Here is a 16,135-nt window from a genome sequence, read left to right on the forward strand (position 1 = left end):
TATATGATTTTTTTATTTAAATATAATATTTTGTTTAAATAAGGTATAAAATAAAATATAAATTTGTCCCACTAATTTATTTACAAATGTATAAAGCGTGCTATGTCTATTTATAATGCTTGTGTTATCTAAATCTAACAAGATCCATGATGCGAGCCGGGGTCAGTTTCATGCAGAGATCACGTTGAAGTTATCTGTAAACAACACAAATTATAAATAATTATTATATACAAAATTATTGAAGAAATATGTAAAAAAGTCTTTAAATTCTAGGTAAGCTTAATGAAAAAAACTTACATCTTAACTTTAGTTTATTTTTGATCTTCGCTTGCGCTTTTGCCGAAAGGAGACCATCCACCTAATAGGCTATTTGCTTGGGCTTGTGCTTGAGCTTGAGCCAAAGCATTACTTAATCCTCCATATCCCCCAGCATTAGCATTAGCTAAAGCATCGGCTTGCGCTGATGATCCACCGTAACCACCTAATCCACCCAAACCGCTTGCTACTGCATTGGCTATTGCGTCAGCTTGAGCTGATGATCCGCCCAATCCTGGCCAGCCGCCTAATCCATTAGCTGCTGCATTGGCTAGTGCGTTAGCTTGAGCTGAAGATCCACCAAATCCACCCACACCACCTGCTAATGCGTTAGCTATTGCGTCAGCTTGAGCCGATGATCCACCTGAACCAGGCCAACCGCCTAAACCACTGGCTGCTGCATTGGCCATTGCGTCAGCTTGTGCTGATGAGCCACCCAATCCTGGCCAGCCGCCTAAGCCATTTGCTGCTGCATTGGCTAGTGCATTAGCTTGCGCTGAAGATCCACCTAATCCACCCACACCACCTGCTAATGCGTTGGCTATTGCGTCAGCTTGCGCAGATGATCCACCTAATCCACCAATACCACCTGCTAATGCATTTGCTAGTGCATTAGCTTGCGCTGAAGATCCACCTAATCCACCCACACCACCTGCTAATGCGTTGGCTATTGCGTCAGCTTGCGCAGATGATCCACCTAATCCACCAATACCACCTGCTAATGCATTTGCTAGTGCATTAGCTTGCGCTGATGATCCACCGTAACCACCTAATCCACCCAAACCGCTAGCTGCTGCATTAGCTATTGCGTCAGCTTGTGCTGATGATCCTCCTAATCCAGGCCAACCGCCTAAGCCATTCGCTGCTGCATTAGCTAGGGCATTTGCTTGCGCTGATGATCCACCTAGTCCACCCAAACCACCTGCTAATGCGTTGGCTATTGCGTCAGCTTGTGCCGATGATCCACCTGATCCAGGCCAACCGCCTAAACCACTGGCTGCTGCATTGGCTATTGCGTCAGCTTGTGCTGATGATCCGCCCAATCCTGGCCAGCCGCCTAATCCATTTGCTGCTGCATTAGCTAGTGCATTAGCTTGCGCTGATGATCCACCTAATCCACCCAAACCACCTGCTAATGCGTTGGCTATTGCGTCAGCTTGCGCAGATGATCCACCTAATCCACCAATACCACCTGCTAATGCATTTGCTAGTGCATTAGCTTGCGCTGATGATCCACCGTAACCACCTAATCCACCCAAACCGCTAGCTGCTGCATTAGCTATTGCGTCAGCTTGTGCTGATGATCCTCCTAATCCAGGCCAACCGCCTAAGCCATTCGCTGCTGCGTTAGCTAGGGCATTTGCCTGCGCTGATGATCCACCTAGTCCACCCAAACCACCTGCTAATGCGTTGGCTATTGCGTCAGCTTGTGCCGATGATCCACCCGATCCAGGCCAACCACCTAAACCACTGGCTGCTGCATTGGCTATTGCGTCAGCTTGTGCTGATGATCCTCCTAATCCTGGCCAGCCACCTAATCCATTTGCTGCTGCATTAGCTAGTGCATTAGCTTGCGCTGATGATCCACCTAATCCACCCAAACCACCTGCTATTGCATTGGCTATTGCGTCAGCTTGCGCAGATGATCCACCTAATCCACCAATACCACCTGCTAATGCATTAGCTAGTGCATTAGCTTGTGCTGATGATCCGCCTAAACCACCTAATCCACCCAAACCTCCTGCTAATGCGTTGGCTACTGCGTCAGCTTGCGCTGATGATCCACCTATACCACCTAGTCCACCCAAACCACCTGCTAATGCGTTGGCAATTGCGTCAGCTTGTGCCGATGATCCGCCCGATCCAGGCCAACCGCCAACACCATTTGCTGCAGCGTTGGCTAGTGCGTTAGCTTGCGCTGATGATCCGCCCAATCCCAATATTCCAGGCCAGCCACCCAAACCAGTAGATCCTGCATTGGCTATTGCATCAGCTTGAGCAGATGAAATACCCCCATAAGTACTTGTAATTGCATTAGCTGATGCGTCGGCTTCAGCTGACGATCCTCCTATGCCTGGCCAACCTCCTATACCTCCAATACCAGACACATCTGCTGTGCTAATTGCTCCACTAATTGATAATGTAGTATCACTAGGTATACCTAGAGACAAACAGTAACAGGGTTATTATTGAAATTTCCACTTATTAAATTCATTTTACCAATAAAAAATATAATAGAAAAACCATTTTAAGAAATATTCCAATTCTATTGTTATTTTTGTAATTGTATTAATGAAGGAATTACTTACATCCAGGCACACGGCGAGATTCTTTGTAGACCAAGTTGTATTTTATGTTACATATGTGGATACGACAATTGTCACCAGGTAATCTGAAAGGCGATAACGGTGCTTGGGCCCTACATAGTGGATCTAAAAATACAAATTGAAATAATATATTACTATTTAAATGCTTTTTTTAGTATATAAATGTATAAAAAACCAGTTAAATCAGTTTAATCTATCAGTTCGCCTAGCCAACTTGGACTTACTTACCTATGTAAAGGATAATTGGTACTGGATAGACCTTGGTTCCTGAAAAATTAAATATTTCGTGAGTAAAATGTCTTGCATATTTTTGCTTATTTTTTTGTTTACTTTTACTTACGAGTTACAGGCACTGGTACAGGCACAAGTACGTCTCTGCCGGGTACAGGGATATAACGGTTGACTGCATAAGGTACTCGTATTGGTGGTGATGGCACTGGTATAGGCACAGGAATGTCCTTTTCTGGTCCTGGTACTGGCACCGGTATGGGTATCCTGATAGGGGGTGACGGAACTGGCACTGGAACTGGAATATTTTGAGTGGGACCTGGCACTGGCACTGGTATGGGTTGAGGAACCGGGACTTGAATGATTCTAGGCGGGGATGGTACTGGCACTGGTACTGGTACTGGTACTGGCTGAGGTACTCTGACTGGAACTGGCACCGGAGTAGGGACAGGAACGGGAACTGGAGGGCCTCTAATGTAGACTTTCTCAGGTGGAGAAGTTACAGGAACAGGTACGGGTACAGGAACACTTGGTCCTGGAACTGGAACGGGTACTGGTACCGGGTAGGGTTTTGGTGGACCAGGTACTACAATTGGTGGTGGACCTGTTAAGTAGGAAGTCAGATTTAAAATTCACAAAATATACATGCTCGTATACGGATGAATATTCAATAGGTTAAGTAAAGTCTAAAGTGTTATTTCCTTAAAAAAAATATATTTGCTACAGTTACAATATTATTTAAACATAAAAGAACTTACAGACTGGTTGAGGTGAAGGAGGTATTGGCCATGGTAGCGGGAGCGGACCTGAAAGAAAAAAATGTAATAAGAAAAAATACAATTTTTATTTAGAAATAAATGTAAGGATAATAAAACATCATACTTTTATACTGAAATTATCAAATTTCGACTGTATGAAAAGAATCATATATATTTGAGATCAGATTTTAAGCAAAGTACTTACCTGGTAGAGGATTCACTGCTGAAACAAATCAAAAAGATTGTAGATATGATTTTGTTTAACATTACTGCAAGAATTTTTAACTTAATATACTAAACTTCTAACTAAGATCTTTCTAGATTCTCATATTATACAATTAATAAATTGTGTGTTAATAATTAAGTACGTCATAAGAACCTGATTAACAGACACTAACAGTTGAGGTTTTAAATGTCATTTAAGTTTTTAATGCAATTGTTACCCCATTGTTACGAACAAAGTGCGGTCCAGCTCGCAATGTCAGAATGAGGAAGATGGTTAAAAGGAGGATCATACCAGACGAGCATTGAGAGCATGGGGCACATTTTGCGTACAATCCAAACACATTCTGGTAACACGCGCATACGAAACAGTCGAAACCAGACCGCAGGTAGTACATGTCACCTGGGGCTGAACATTGATCTTTACCTACAAAAAAATGGATAAATTTGAGAAACTTTATGGATAAGGGTAGAGACGTAGGAACAACATGCAAGACATTAAAATGGTAATGGATAGGGCATATGTTGATAGAAACAACTGAGAAATGTACCAAAACAATAACAGAGTGGTACCCCAGAATTGGGAAAAGAAATAAAGGGCGACAAATGAAACGTCGGGAGGATGATATTTAAAAAGTAGTTAGTACAGAATGGATGAGGATAGCGAGAGATAGAGAGAAACGGAAGAGTTTAGAGGAGGCCTATGTCGGAAGACAAGCTGTTGACGAAAGCCGATCGTCTTCGTATAGAATTAATAAAGGAAAATCAAATATATAGATAGCAATAGGATAGTACAATCGGCAAATAAATAAGAACACACCATATTGTAAAATGTTTACAGCAATAAAGGCTTATTTTATTTATTTATGGGTTAGGTAATTGGTAAATTTGAGAAATTTTATGGGTGGAATTGTGTGTTAGATTACTGTGATCATCATTCTTAGGTTTTTTAAAAATAAAATTAACGAAGCGTTGCTGAAAGTGAATTTTATAGCCAATATTTACTATATTACAAGGAAAGAGACGTTTAAATTATAATATGAAACCTAAGAAGGTATAGAACCTTAAAATAAATTATTTAGTTTCTTTTATTTCATTGTCTTATTTTTGCTTATTTTTTAGGGTTCCATGCCTCTTAAAAGAAAAATTTACCCTTTCAGACCACTTTGTTGTCCGTCCGCCTGTCTCTCTGTTTGTCGGTCAGTCTGTATGTATGTCTGTATTTATCTCAGAAAAGAGCCCTCATTTCAGGAACGCTGTGAGATATCGAGTTGAAACTCAAAAGATCTCCGGTCTAGACTCAGATCTACGGTCCCTTGATTTCCATAAAAGAAATGTATTTCTACATTTACTTAAAAAAAGATATGGACGATTATATAGCAAAAAACGCACATTTCGACACTATAAAGGTAATGATAATTAAAAGGGTACTTTCGGTTGTAATAGAATTATGTGATTTGACAGCTAGCATCCACATGTAGTACTAGATCAGAAAAAAATCTGAAAACTATACATTTGTATTTAAATCCTAAAAAGCAATCCTAAAAAGGGGGGCAAAATGTAAAGCCGCTAGTTTAAATGAGGTATCAGATGAAAGGGCTCTGGCCAAGCTAAGTTTGAATTTAAAAAAAGCTCAAGACATCCAACTTCTGTATGGAACCCTCGGTGGGTGAGCCCGAATCGCGCTTGTCCGGTTTTTTTGTTTGTTTCTTATTTTTTAATATTTCTTACCTACCAGATTTTTTACCTGTAAATTTACTTACCAATAAATTTAAATATATATTTCAACAATTAAAAAAATACATGCCTTGAGGCACCATCACCGGCCCCAGAGTCAGTCCGCCCGTCGTAGCACTCGCTGATGCTTCAGCGTTCGCATATGCAGAGCGGTCATCGTTATCTGATAAAACAAAATTAAAATATTTTAAAATTCTGGTCGTTGTGACGCATTGGCACATGCGTGTGACTGTAAACACGATGGTTGTGGGTACGATTCCCAATCCGGGGAATGAGTTATGATTTATTAATATTTTCAATACGTATTGCCTCGAAAATTCGGCGAAAAGAGAGTTTTAGCACTAAGTTTCCTGGGATTTCGGAAGATGGCATGAAGCTAAAACATATATATTCAAAGAACTCATGCTTATGAGTGATTTATCTGTTTGTTTTTACTATTGGTTCTAATGTACTGGCATTTTTCCCGACTGCTAAGGAAGGGTTAGGATCAAATTATTTTTGTCATTTGTCAAAAACTTTATAATTTTGAAAAGATAATTCTTTTTTTTTTTAAGTACCGCTACTATTTCTCAATAAGTACTAATTTTTCACATTTTATGGGGTGAGTGTGGAGAAACTGGAGAAACGAATTGACTGACCCTATGTTTTCTTATATAAGTAGGTATAGCTCAAAGAAAAAATTGTAATTATTGTTAATATTTCTTTAAATTTAACTCCTCAATTGTCGCATTTAATCAAAAACGTATACTTTAAATTCTACATGAAACTCTACATGCAATAGTACGGAAATAAGAAATTAATATTTAAATAAATCGAAAATATTGCTTCTACCGTCAAAAAGGACTACCTTCACAAAATAATGAGTACAAAATTTCCAAATACTATGGACAATATTATTACTGAAATCTCTGAAGAAATCTATATAAAACTTGGATTATTTATCCAAGTAAAAAAAAGAAACATAATATTAATATTTTAAAGCAAAATTTCTTACCGTCTGCCCACACCGCGCTGGCGATCACCGCTAAAAGCGTCAAACCAATCTTCCACGACCCCATGTTGCTTGAACCCAGGACCTCGTGAGCGGAAACTCACGAAAGATACCGTCAGCACAAAAACGTGTGTATTTAAACTAAATATTGTTTACGCGTCGATAAGCATAGTCAATCGATTTACTATATTAAAATAATTTAATATATATGTAAATGAGCCGTAACGAGATGCTTGTGATAGCTATATTTAATTAAAATTATAGATTTTTCGTATTATTTTGTTATTTTTAAGGTAATATTTTTTTATAGAGATATTTTAAAAAAATGCATTTTTAATGGGTGCAATTGCGCAGGTTGTGGTAGGTTGAACTAGACCAATATTTATATATTACAAATAAAAAAATTATATTCGTATATATTTGAGAAATTTTTCTTTAGGTATACCTACCACATGGAAATTGGAAAAGTTAGTATGCCATCGGGTTCCACAATTCAGTAACCTATTTCTAAATCAACATTAGTTAAAAAGTATAGTAAAACAAAAAAAATATAGGTTATCGTACTAGTCCTACTAAATGTGAAAGTTTGCGAGGATGAATATTTGTTCTACTTTCACACAAAAACTACTGTACGGATTTCAATGAAACTTTTAACATATAAGCTTTTCATAATTTATGTAAAGATTTTGTATAATTTGACTGTAATATAACTAAAAGATTAAGTAGGCGAAGCCGCGCGTTGGTTGCTAGTTTTTTATAGGATTTTATTTCTTTTTGGTTTATTTACTTTTTGTTAGCAGTATAGGTCAATCATCTGAGAAGGAAGAAACAGCATAGTTCAGTTTTTTCTAATTTTCTATGTAAAGAAAGACAGATATTTTTATTAAAAGAGAGATGTCTCCCTATTTCTTAATATAGATAATATTGTAGATCCCGTCTGTGCTAATTTTTTCAGGATTTTAAACACATATATAAGTATTTTAAGCCAATAAATAATGGCTCGAAAGATTTCATATTCGCAAAATTTGAAAATTGAGGTTCAATGTTAACAAATATCCATCTAACAATGTTACGATATAGACCAACTGAATGATAGTTATGTTTTTTTGAGGATTCAATCTCTCTCTCTCTCTCTCTGTCCATCTGGCACTCATTAAACATATATCAGTAAAAACCATAGATGATCAGCTTGCACGTATGCGGCAAGGAAGATGCGACGGAAGGAAGGAAAGGTGAAGTTGAATTTCGCCACTCAACAGGCAATGCTTCCAATAAAAAGGCGAAAAAGGAGGAACAGAAATTTCTCAACGGTAACGGAGTTTCTTAACACTGAGTTCCCCGGTTCCTTTGACCTACCCTGCTATATGGAATATTTTTTGTATCTAATATTTAATGTCTTAGGAATAACGAAAATATTTAAGATTGTCTTTAATAAAATTTAAATTTCATTGCTTTTCAAGAATGTTATAAACATATCCATTTGTTTTTTTTTTCACTTTTTAATTTTTTTTTCCAACTAAATACAAAAAATATATATACAAATGGAAGTTTCTACTTATATTATACTCGTATATATAAATAGTAACGCGATTATAACCATGTCTAATATTATAACTCAATTAATCTACAAGTACGATTAGTTATTGAAATTAAAATGTAAGGCTAGTTTTTAAAGTAAAGTGTACCATAAGCAAAGAGATTAAAATGAAATCGCAAATTTTCCTAGTATTTATAAATTTTATTATAGATGATGGTTTTGGGTTCAAATCCACTAAAGAGGATAGATTTAAAGAAGTATGTACCTAACTTTGCAATATAAATTTTAGTGTCTGAAATTAATAGTGCTTCAAATACTGCCATATAAAACACAGAACTCTAAGTATTCTAATAATTCTACGGAATTCTTTATCTAAAAAAAATATTAAAAAGAAAAAAAAGAAAAGATTCTTCAATATCTCAAGATAAACTCTAAGATAAAACTTAAAGGGTAAATTTTGATATTTACATACACTAAATAGTTTGTTGAAACTCAATCACTAATGGACTGACCCCTCTTTGACTTCTCTTCAGTTAAGTTTGTTTGGAAAAGTACACTAATACCTGGAAGAGTCCAGGGCAAGTCATATGATATGCATGTTTATATGTATATAATTTTTTTCACGTTGTATCCCAAATATAGCAAGGTAGGCAGAAAGAACTTGTGAAGTGTATTACATTAAGACACTTCAGTTCCCTATTTTACAAAATTTATTTCCGTTCCCTTGTTATCAAAAGGAGAAAATGAAAATATTAAAATATTTAATTTTCATACGCGTCAGCCTTCCTGTGGCCTCCTATTTAATGACAATTACATACTAATATACTTCTCTGGGTTATAGTAAGTTGATATCTAATGTTATGTGCGAGTAAGCCTTATAAGCTACAAAAAAAAGGTAAAAAAAAATACAAATCGACGTTATATGTAACTATTCTCAAATAGCTAAATGTTGAGTGATTTCGATAAGAAAAATTAAGATTTTTCTTTCTCAAAAAAATATATAATCAAAAACAATTAGACAATAAATAAAAGAAACTAAAAAACATTTAAATATAATTTATTTTAATTTCTTCGTTCTGGCGTCGAGGCTAAGCGCGGTGTAGATTTCTGCCACTCAACACGCCTCCAGAATTCGGCGAAAAGTGGGGAGCGGTGTGTTTTAACACTAGGTTCCCTCAGCCTACCCTGCTACCTACGCCTAGGCGTGAAGCTGATAAAAAAATACAATAAAATAGTAAGTAAATACGTATAAATATAAAAAACATTCTCGTACAATGGGCCCGTTCGGAAGTGGGTCGGGACCGGACGCGGCGCTAATGACTGTGCCTCACGTAGAGATGTTTGACCCCACAATAAAGTGTTAATTGTTGATAGAGTTGTACTATATTTATAGTATTTTATTATAGCTTCCCGCTTTATCCCGCATATGACAAGGATAGAAGAGGGATCGAAGTGTTAAGTGTTGTTCCGCATTTTACGTCCATTTTTCGAGATATTGGTTGTTAAGTGGCGAAACTCATCGACATGCTTTGTCTAATGTCTTATTAAAATAATATGAAAATATTGAAATCCCCTTGAATAATGAAATGTCCAACCAGGTGGACCGACGACCTTAAGAAAACAGTAGGAATCCGCTGGATTCAAAGGGCGCAGGACCGGACAGAGTGGCGAGAATTAGTGGAGGCCTATGTCCAGCTGTGGACTTTGAAATGCTAAGGAATGGAATGAATTCCCTAGAGTGGGAATCGAAGTAGAACCTATAACCATCGCGTTAACAACCTCAAGAAATTGTAACAAAAAGAAACATAGCAGGACTCGATCTAGTTCTAAGGCAGCAGGTTCGAAACCTCTCTCTGTATTTCTCTTTTATTAATTTATCATTGTTCTTGATAAGATTACAGTATAGTTATCTAATTGTCATAATAACATTACGCGATCGCGAATCACAAGCGAGACATAAATTGTAATTAATTCCGCTCTGTCCCTCCAGACGGCCGTGATTGATTGAATGAAGTACTGAGATGTCGACTGCCATTAAATGTCATAACTTTTTACTTTTTCCTGTAAAAGAGATTTTTTTTTTGTAGTTTCACGCTATATCCCGCATATAGCAGGGTAAGCGAGGGCAACATAACGTTAACTCCGTTATTTACTTCCCGCCGAATATTTGAAGGCATTGTCAATTGTCGCAATGTCTACAAAATTGGGCGGAAAGTGGGGAACAGAAGTGTTCTAATTGGAACGGAGTGCTTGACACTACGTTCTAATGTTCCCTCTGCCTACCCTGCTATGTGCGGAATACACCTTGAAGCTAAAAAAAATCATTTTTAGTTCAGTAGTTTTTGCGTTAAAATGGGACAAACATCTAAACTAACAAATTTTCACATTAATAATATTAAAATTAATAGGAAGAGTAAATATACTATATATAAAGTAAGAATAGAGAATAGCTACGTGATATGAAGTCAGGCAAAGTTTGCAGTTTGAAGTTCGTGTTGCTGTCAGCTGATTTTATGTCTTCATCGAAACTAAAATAGTTTTAGTTTCTTTAATGCATTATATTTAGTAAAATTATTAATGAAACATGTCAATTTTGTTGGTTTTAAATTAAAATATTGGATATTTAATGGTAATATATATAATATTGGATATTAAAATATTGGAATTTTTATGGTTAAGTCAAAGGAATCATATGTTAATAAGCTATAGACCCTCCTTGATCCATATCTTTTGAGATATCTAGCAGGAAATATTCTTAGTGGGAATAGAACTCTGAACCTTAGCGATTGTAGGCAAACGCCGTTCTGCTGCGCCACGACGATCTCACCGATTTCTTCTTTCTTTTCACGCAACCCTTGAATTGTTAGAGAAAGATTCAAGTGAACTTACTTTAGGAAGTGAAATTTTAAAATATTTCATTCCTTCGAGTGAGAATCGAACCCAGAATCGCATTTACAGCCGAACGCTTGTTTCTCTGCGCCCTACGACCTCAAATATCTAATATTCTTATAAATAATCTTAATTCTTCTCTCAGTTCACCCTCTGTCTGGAACAGATGTCGTTCTATATTAATATAAACGTCGACCGGGAAATACAAATTGACAGAGAAATGTTGCTATAGGAAATAATCCTTGAAACTGTGAAATATAATTATAATAATGATACTAGCCATCGTAGTGCTTTGAGATAGTGTTCTGCACGAGATGGTTATAGGTTCGATACTCAATTGAAGGAGGGATTAAATTTTAGGTTCACGCTGTTTCCCGCGTAGGGTTGGCAGAGGGAACCTAGTGTCAAGGCTTGCTGTTTAAATTTAGTTTATTGTAATTTTATTGAGCAAATGTGACAGGTCGTGGGTTCAATTCTCACTCGAGGAGTTGAAATATTTATTTAATTGTATATGTCCATTTCACTCTGGTGTCGAGACAAAGCCCGTGTTGAGTTTCATCACTCAACACACAATGCCTCCAGAAGTCGACTTAAAGTGGGGAACGGAGTGTCTTAACACTAGATTCCCTCTTCCTATTCTGCTATGTGCGGGATAAAGCGTAAAGCTAAAAAATATTAAAAATATAAATCTACAATAATCAACCTTGAGTTAATTCAACAACAGCTATAGCTGTTCAGTCGTTATTATAAATACATTTTCCTATTTTACCTAACCATTTAAAGTTTCGCGTATATTTAAATAACTAAAACGTCAGTTGAAAATTGGAAACTTTTTAATGAATTTTAATTTAAACTCTTTTGTTACAGGTAATTTAATGCATTAATGAAGCAGTTCAAAATTTGATATACTATTTAAAATGAATACTAATTAAGGTGAGTCACTACGGAAAATAAGTCTGTTTGTAAATGTCTGCAGAGTTATACTAGAGTGTAATATAGTATACTAGCGGCCCGCCCGCGGCTTCGCCTGCGTGAACTACGTTATTATTAATTTCTGTCTCCATGAGTATCTACGTCCTATAAGTGACGTCCATGCAAAATTTGAGACTCCTAGCATTTGTAGTAACGAAGTTTCATACAAAATTTCAACACCAAAAACAACCCCTTGGAAGTCGAATATTGCAAATTCCCGTCTAAGCGTGCACCTACGTCCTATAAATAACTCCTATTCAAAATTTGAGATTCCTAGCACATGTAGTTTCTGAGATTTCGTGATGAGTGACCTTTCGATTTTATATATACCTATAGAGAAGATAAATATTTCATTTTCTCGAGAGGGAATCGAATCCATAACACGTCGCCACGACTAACTGTATGCTTATATTATAAATGAAATATAGTATAACATATATGACAGAAACTCAACTTTTCTATTATATGTTTTAAATAACTTTCATGAAACAGATTGTCTAAAATTATTAAATTATAAACAATTCTGTTTCATACTAAAATTGTAAATCTAAATCTAGACACAACGACCACGATACAAATGTATAAAGTAAATTGATAACAAAGCCTTAAAATAACTAGCAAAGTTAAATTTAAACTCGTCGGTTAAATTGCACCTGCAAGTGCTGTGGGTATATAACAAGATAAACACTTCCCCAGAGGACACCTGGTCCAGATATTACAGATTTGTAGCATAATTTCTACAAGCTGGTTAGTTGTTAGTCAAATATGTGGTGGTACCTGTGATTGGGACTCTGGGGGATTTGGGTTAATTTTTCGTACTATTTTAGTAAAATATATTACTTAAATCAGTTTCACGCTATAAAACGCACACAGCAGGGTAGGTAGAAGGAACCTAGTGTTAATACACTCCGTTCAAATGATTCCTGAATACAGTGTAAAGTCCTGAATAATTATTATATTAACTCTCCTTCTCAGGTGAGGAGAGCAGAGAGTATTATATTATATAGATTAAATATAGCTTTCACCTTTACTCTCTGAATATACAAAAAATAACGTCACTCATACATTTAAAAAAAAAATCATACCACAGATTGAAATACATACATCCTGGATAAAAACCGCAACACAGTTGCTCAAAGAGTCCTTATTGAATTCACTTTGCTATAAACTAGCTGTACTGAAAATCAACCTTTTTACGAGAGAAATATGAGCTATATTTCATTGTACGTAAGCCCTTATGTAATGTAGTGGCATTTTAAACTCTCTGCGGTTAGAATAGGTTCAGTTTTTGTAGTGCATTAAATTGTATTGCCATCGTTAATATGAAGTGTGGAATAAAAATTATAAAAGTGGTATGGTGCCAGGGTTGTGAAGTTGCTATAGTTATTGATCGCGTTGGTTATGGGTTTGAATCTTATGCAAAAAAACATATAAAATTTTAACATAGTGAAATTTGAACCTGTTCTTTCCTGGAAGCCGTCCAAGCGCTATCAACTAAGCTATACGAAATTCAGCCAGTCGAAATTCTTATATGCTTGTTACAGTTTATTGTTACTAGCATCTCAGTAGGGAGATTTTTTAAATTTAATAATTACTTAGATTTTTTATGTTTTCTAAAAACGTATTACAATCTACGTCATTTCTAATACTAAACAGTACTAAGGTCACATAGCAATTCGTCGGCGGAAATGGACAGAATTTCTACGTTGTAAGCGAGGGGCATGCGTTTAACTACCCTTAGAGCGTATTTTAGTGTGTTGAGCAATTTGTGTTATCGTCCAGGCCAGTCGTGGCGCCAGGGCCCAAGAGTGTGACTATAAGCGCGACTGGTTGTAGGTTCGATGCCCATTTGATAAAATATAAATTAAAAATAATAATAATATATGCACGGCGTTATGTTCCGCCACCCTGCAATCCCTCTGCTTGTCCTGCCGTGTGCGGGATACAGCGTGAAGCTGACATAATAACAAATCTAACACGATAGTGGTCTTAATAAAGATATCTATTGCAGTTTTCCTATGGCATTATCAATTTGAGAATTAATATTAATTAAAATCTTTTAAGCAACTCCAAAGATATTTTCTAAAAATTCATATCGTTAAAAATATCCTTATATGGAGGATATAACAGCCATTTCACATTGAGGCTGCTATAATGACTTAATGGGAATGTATGTTACCGAAACATTTTAGAACCGTAATGTCAGTAGGCGTACATACAGTATGGTTGACGAGTTGTGGCCGCCCAGAAGTTAACTGCACAGACTTGATTTTAGGAATTTCTCTTATTTTTGATTAATTTCTTCCTGAATGCACAAAACGTAAAAGTTCAGAAAGACCAAGACTTGTGAACTGTACTATATTGGGGTTAAAAGTTTTTATTTACCTCTATATTACGTATGGGAAACCATATTTTGTGTGTGCGGAGAAATTTTGACACATAACTTCCTTTTCCTCCTTCCGTTTGAGGAAATTGTGGTCGTGAAATATGAACTGCAATGCCAAAATTGCTTTAAATAATTCTAATATTTTTACGTAGTTAAACTAAGCCTCGCGTATTGTTGCGGCGTTGAATTCTGCCACTCAAAGCGCAATGCTTCTAGAATTCAGCGGAAAGTGGCAAACGGAGTGTCTTAACACTAGGTTCCCTCTGCCTACCCTGCTGTGTGCGGGATACAGCGTGAAGCTGTTTTTTTTCTAATTCATACAATTTCACAATACCGGTACATTTGCGAGTCTTCCTTGATTACACGCAGGTCTCATCCGCAATCAAGCAGCCGGAAGTACGTTATTAGGCCATCCGCTGCCAACCGGAAGTGCCCGAATCCCATTCTCAGAACCCTTTTGTTTCCATAAGAATACACTAGATTGGGAAGTAATTTAGAATATATTCAATCTTGTTATTCGTTTTGCCTTAGTAGATATTTATTTTGGCTTGGAGGTTGTGTTAGAACAATTATTGGTTGGTACTGAAACACGCCAATACCAAGATTAGTTTATTATATTATTTTAAATTTTTATACATACAAATATTTGAACCCATTATTTCATGTAAAAATAAGTTTATACGCTTTATATCGTTTGCAACAGGCAGAGAGAACTTAGTGCCAAGACACTTCGTTATTTACTTTCAGAGAGTTTACTTTGAGTGGCAGAACGTCGCGCTTCATCTTACCAGAATGGGGAAATGTCGATAATACATTTCTATCCCCCCAAATGGGAATCAAACCCAACAAGATGTCCACAAAATAATATTGATAGCATGAAAATGAAATTGCAAAATATGAAATTCCTCTTTGAAACGTATTTGGATGAAGCTAAAATATCACGAGTGAGCTATGGTTCAGTTATTCTTGCAGCGTGTTACACCATCTGTCGAAAATAAGTTGAGTTCGCTAGTTTTAATGTTTTGTTAACTTTGCTATGGAGTAAATCATCTATATTTGCATTTTGCAAGTGCTAGTAGAATTTTGCTGTTTGTTGCTGAGGTTCCCACTGACTTCCCCAGTAGGGATACAGCGTGAAGCTAAGTTAAGGTGAGTTAAGTAGAATTTATATACATACATGTATAAATAGATTGCCAGCTAGCTCACTAGGAGCAGCAATAAGGGTTGTCGCTGTTGATAGTTTCTGATGATCCTTGCAATATTTCTTCTGCATATAAATGACATGCAGAGAACCTATGCATGTCAGAGAACTCTAGCATATATATATCTATGCAGATGATAGGATAGTGGACGCTGTGTACTCTGGCAATGCAAGTCTTTCATGAGAAGCCAGTGCCGAATTAAACTTGAGTCTTGAGAATCAATTGTTCCTGAGGTTAACGTATTTAACCAAACAAACTCATCAGCTTTATAATATTAGTATACCATGAAAATATACATATAATAATGTAAAATTAGGTGATTAATATACATTTCTTAACTTTGATTACTTTAATATACACCCACTTAGAAGATTGGTTCAGATAGACTGTATATTTGTCCCTGAAGAGACGAAATGGGGAGAGGGAGATTCATTACAAATTACAAAAGATTTGTATTCGTTTTTTAATAACTCAATATTTGGAAGTCGTCATAGCATTTTTGAAATAATAATAAAATGAAAGAAGAGAAATTTACTGCAAATTAAATTGGGGCCGTTATGGCACAAGGGTG

At 36.2% G+C, this 16,135-nt stretch overlaps 2 protein-coding genes across 6 annotated transcripts in view; one reads left to right on the forward strand and one right to left on the reverse strand.

Moving 5' to 3' along the window:
* Dys (Dystrophin) overlaps positions 1-16,135 on the forward strand; it is a 455,408-nt gene that overhangs the window by 277,077 nt on the left and 162,196 nt on the right. The window lies entirely within an intron of this gene.
* LOC146536411 (uncharacterized) lies at positions 63-6,645 on the reverse strand. Its single transcript, XM_085190502.1, has 10 exons — positions 6,582-6,645; positions 5,658-5,750; positions 4,083-4,277; positions 3,834-3,851; positions 3,629-3,676; positions 2,983-3,474; positions 2,871-2,909; positions 2,625-2,747; positions 298-2,053; positions 63-194 (listed from the first exon to the last, which is right to left on the reverse strand). Exons 1-9 carry the CDS (start codon positions 6,643-6,645, stop codon positions 312-314), a joined length of 2,814 nt encoding a protein of 937 aa, XP_085046628.1. The 3' UTR covers positions 63-194; positions 298-311.

The sequence above is a fragment of the Heliconius melpomene genome, chromosome 9 (genome assembly GCF_056956725.1).
Source record: "Heliconius melpomene rosina isolate 202511_hmr_F chromosome 9, ASM5695672v1, whole genome shotgun sequence".
NCBI lineage: Eukaryota > Metazoa > Arthropoda > Insecta > Lepidoptera > Nymphalidae > Heliconius > Heliconius melpomene.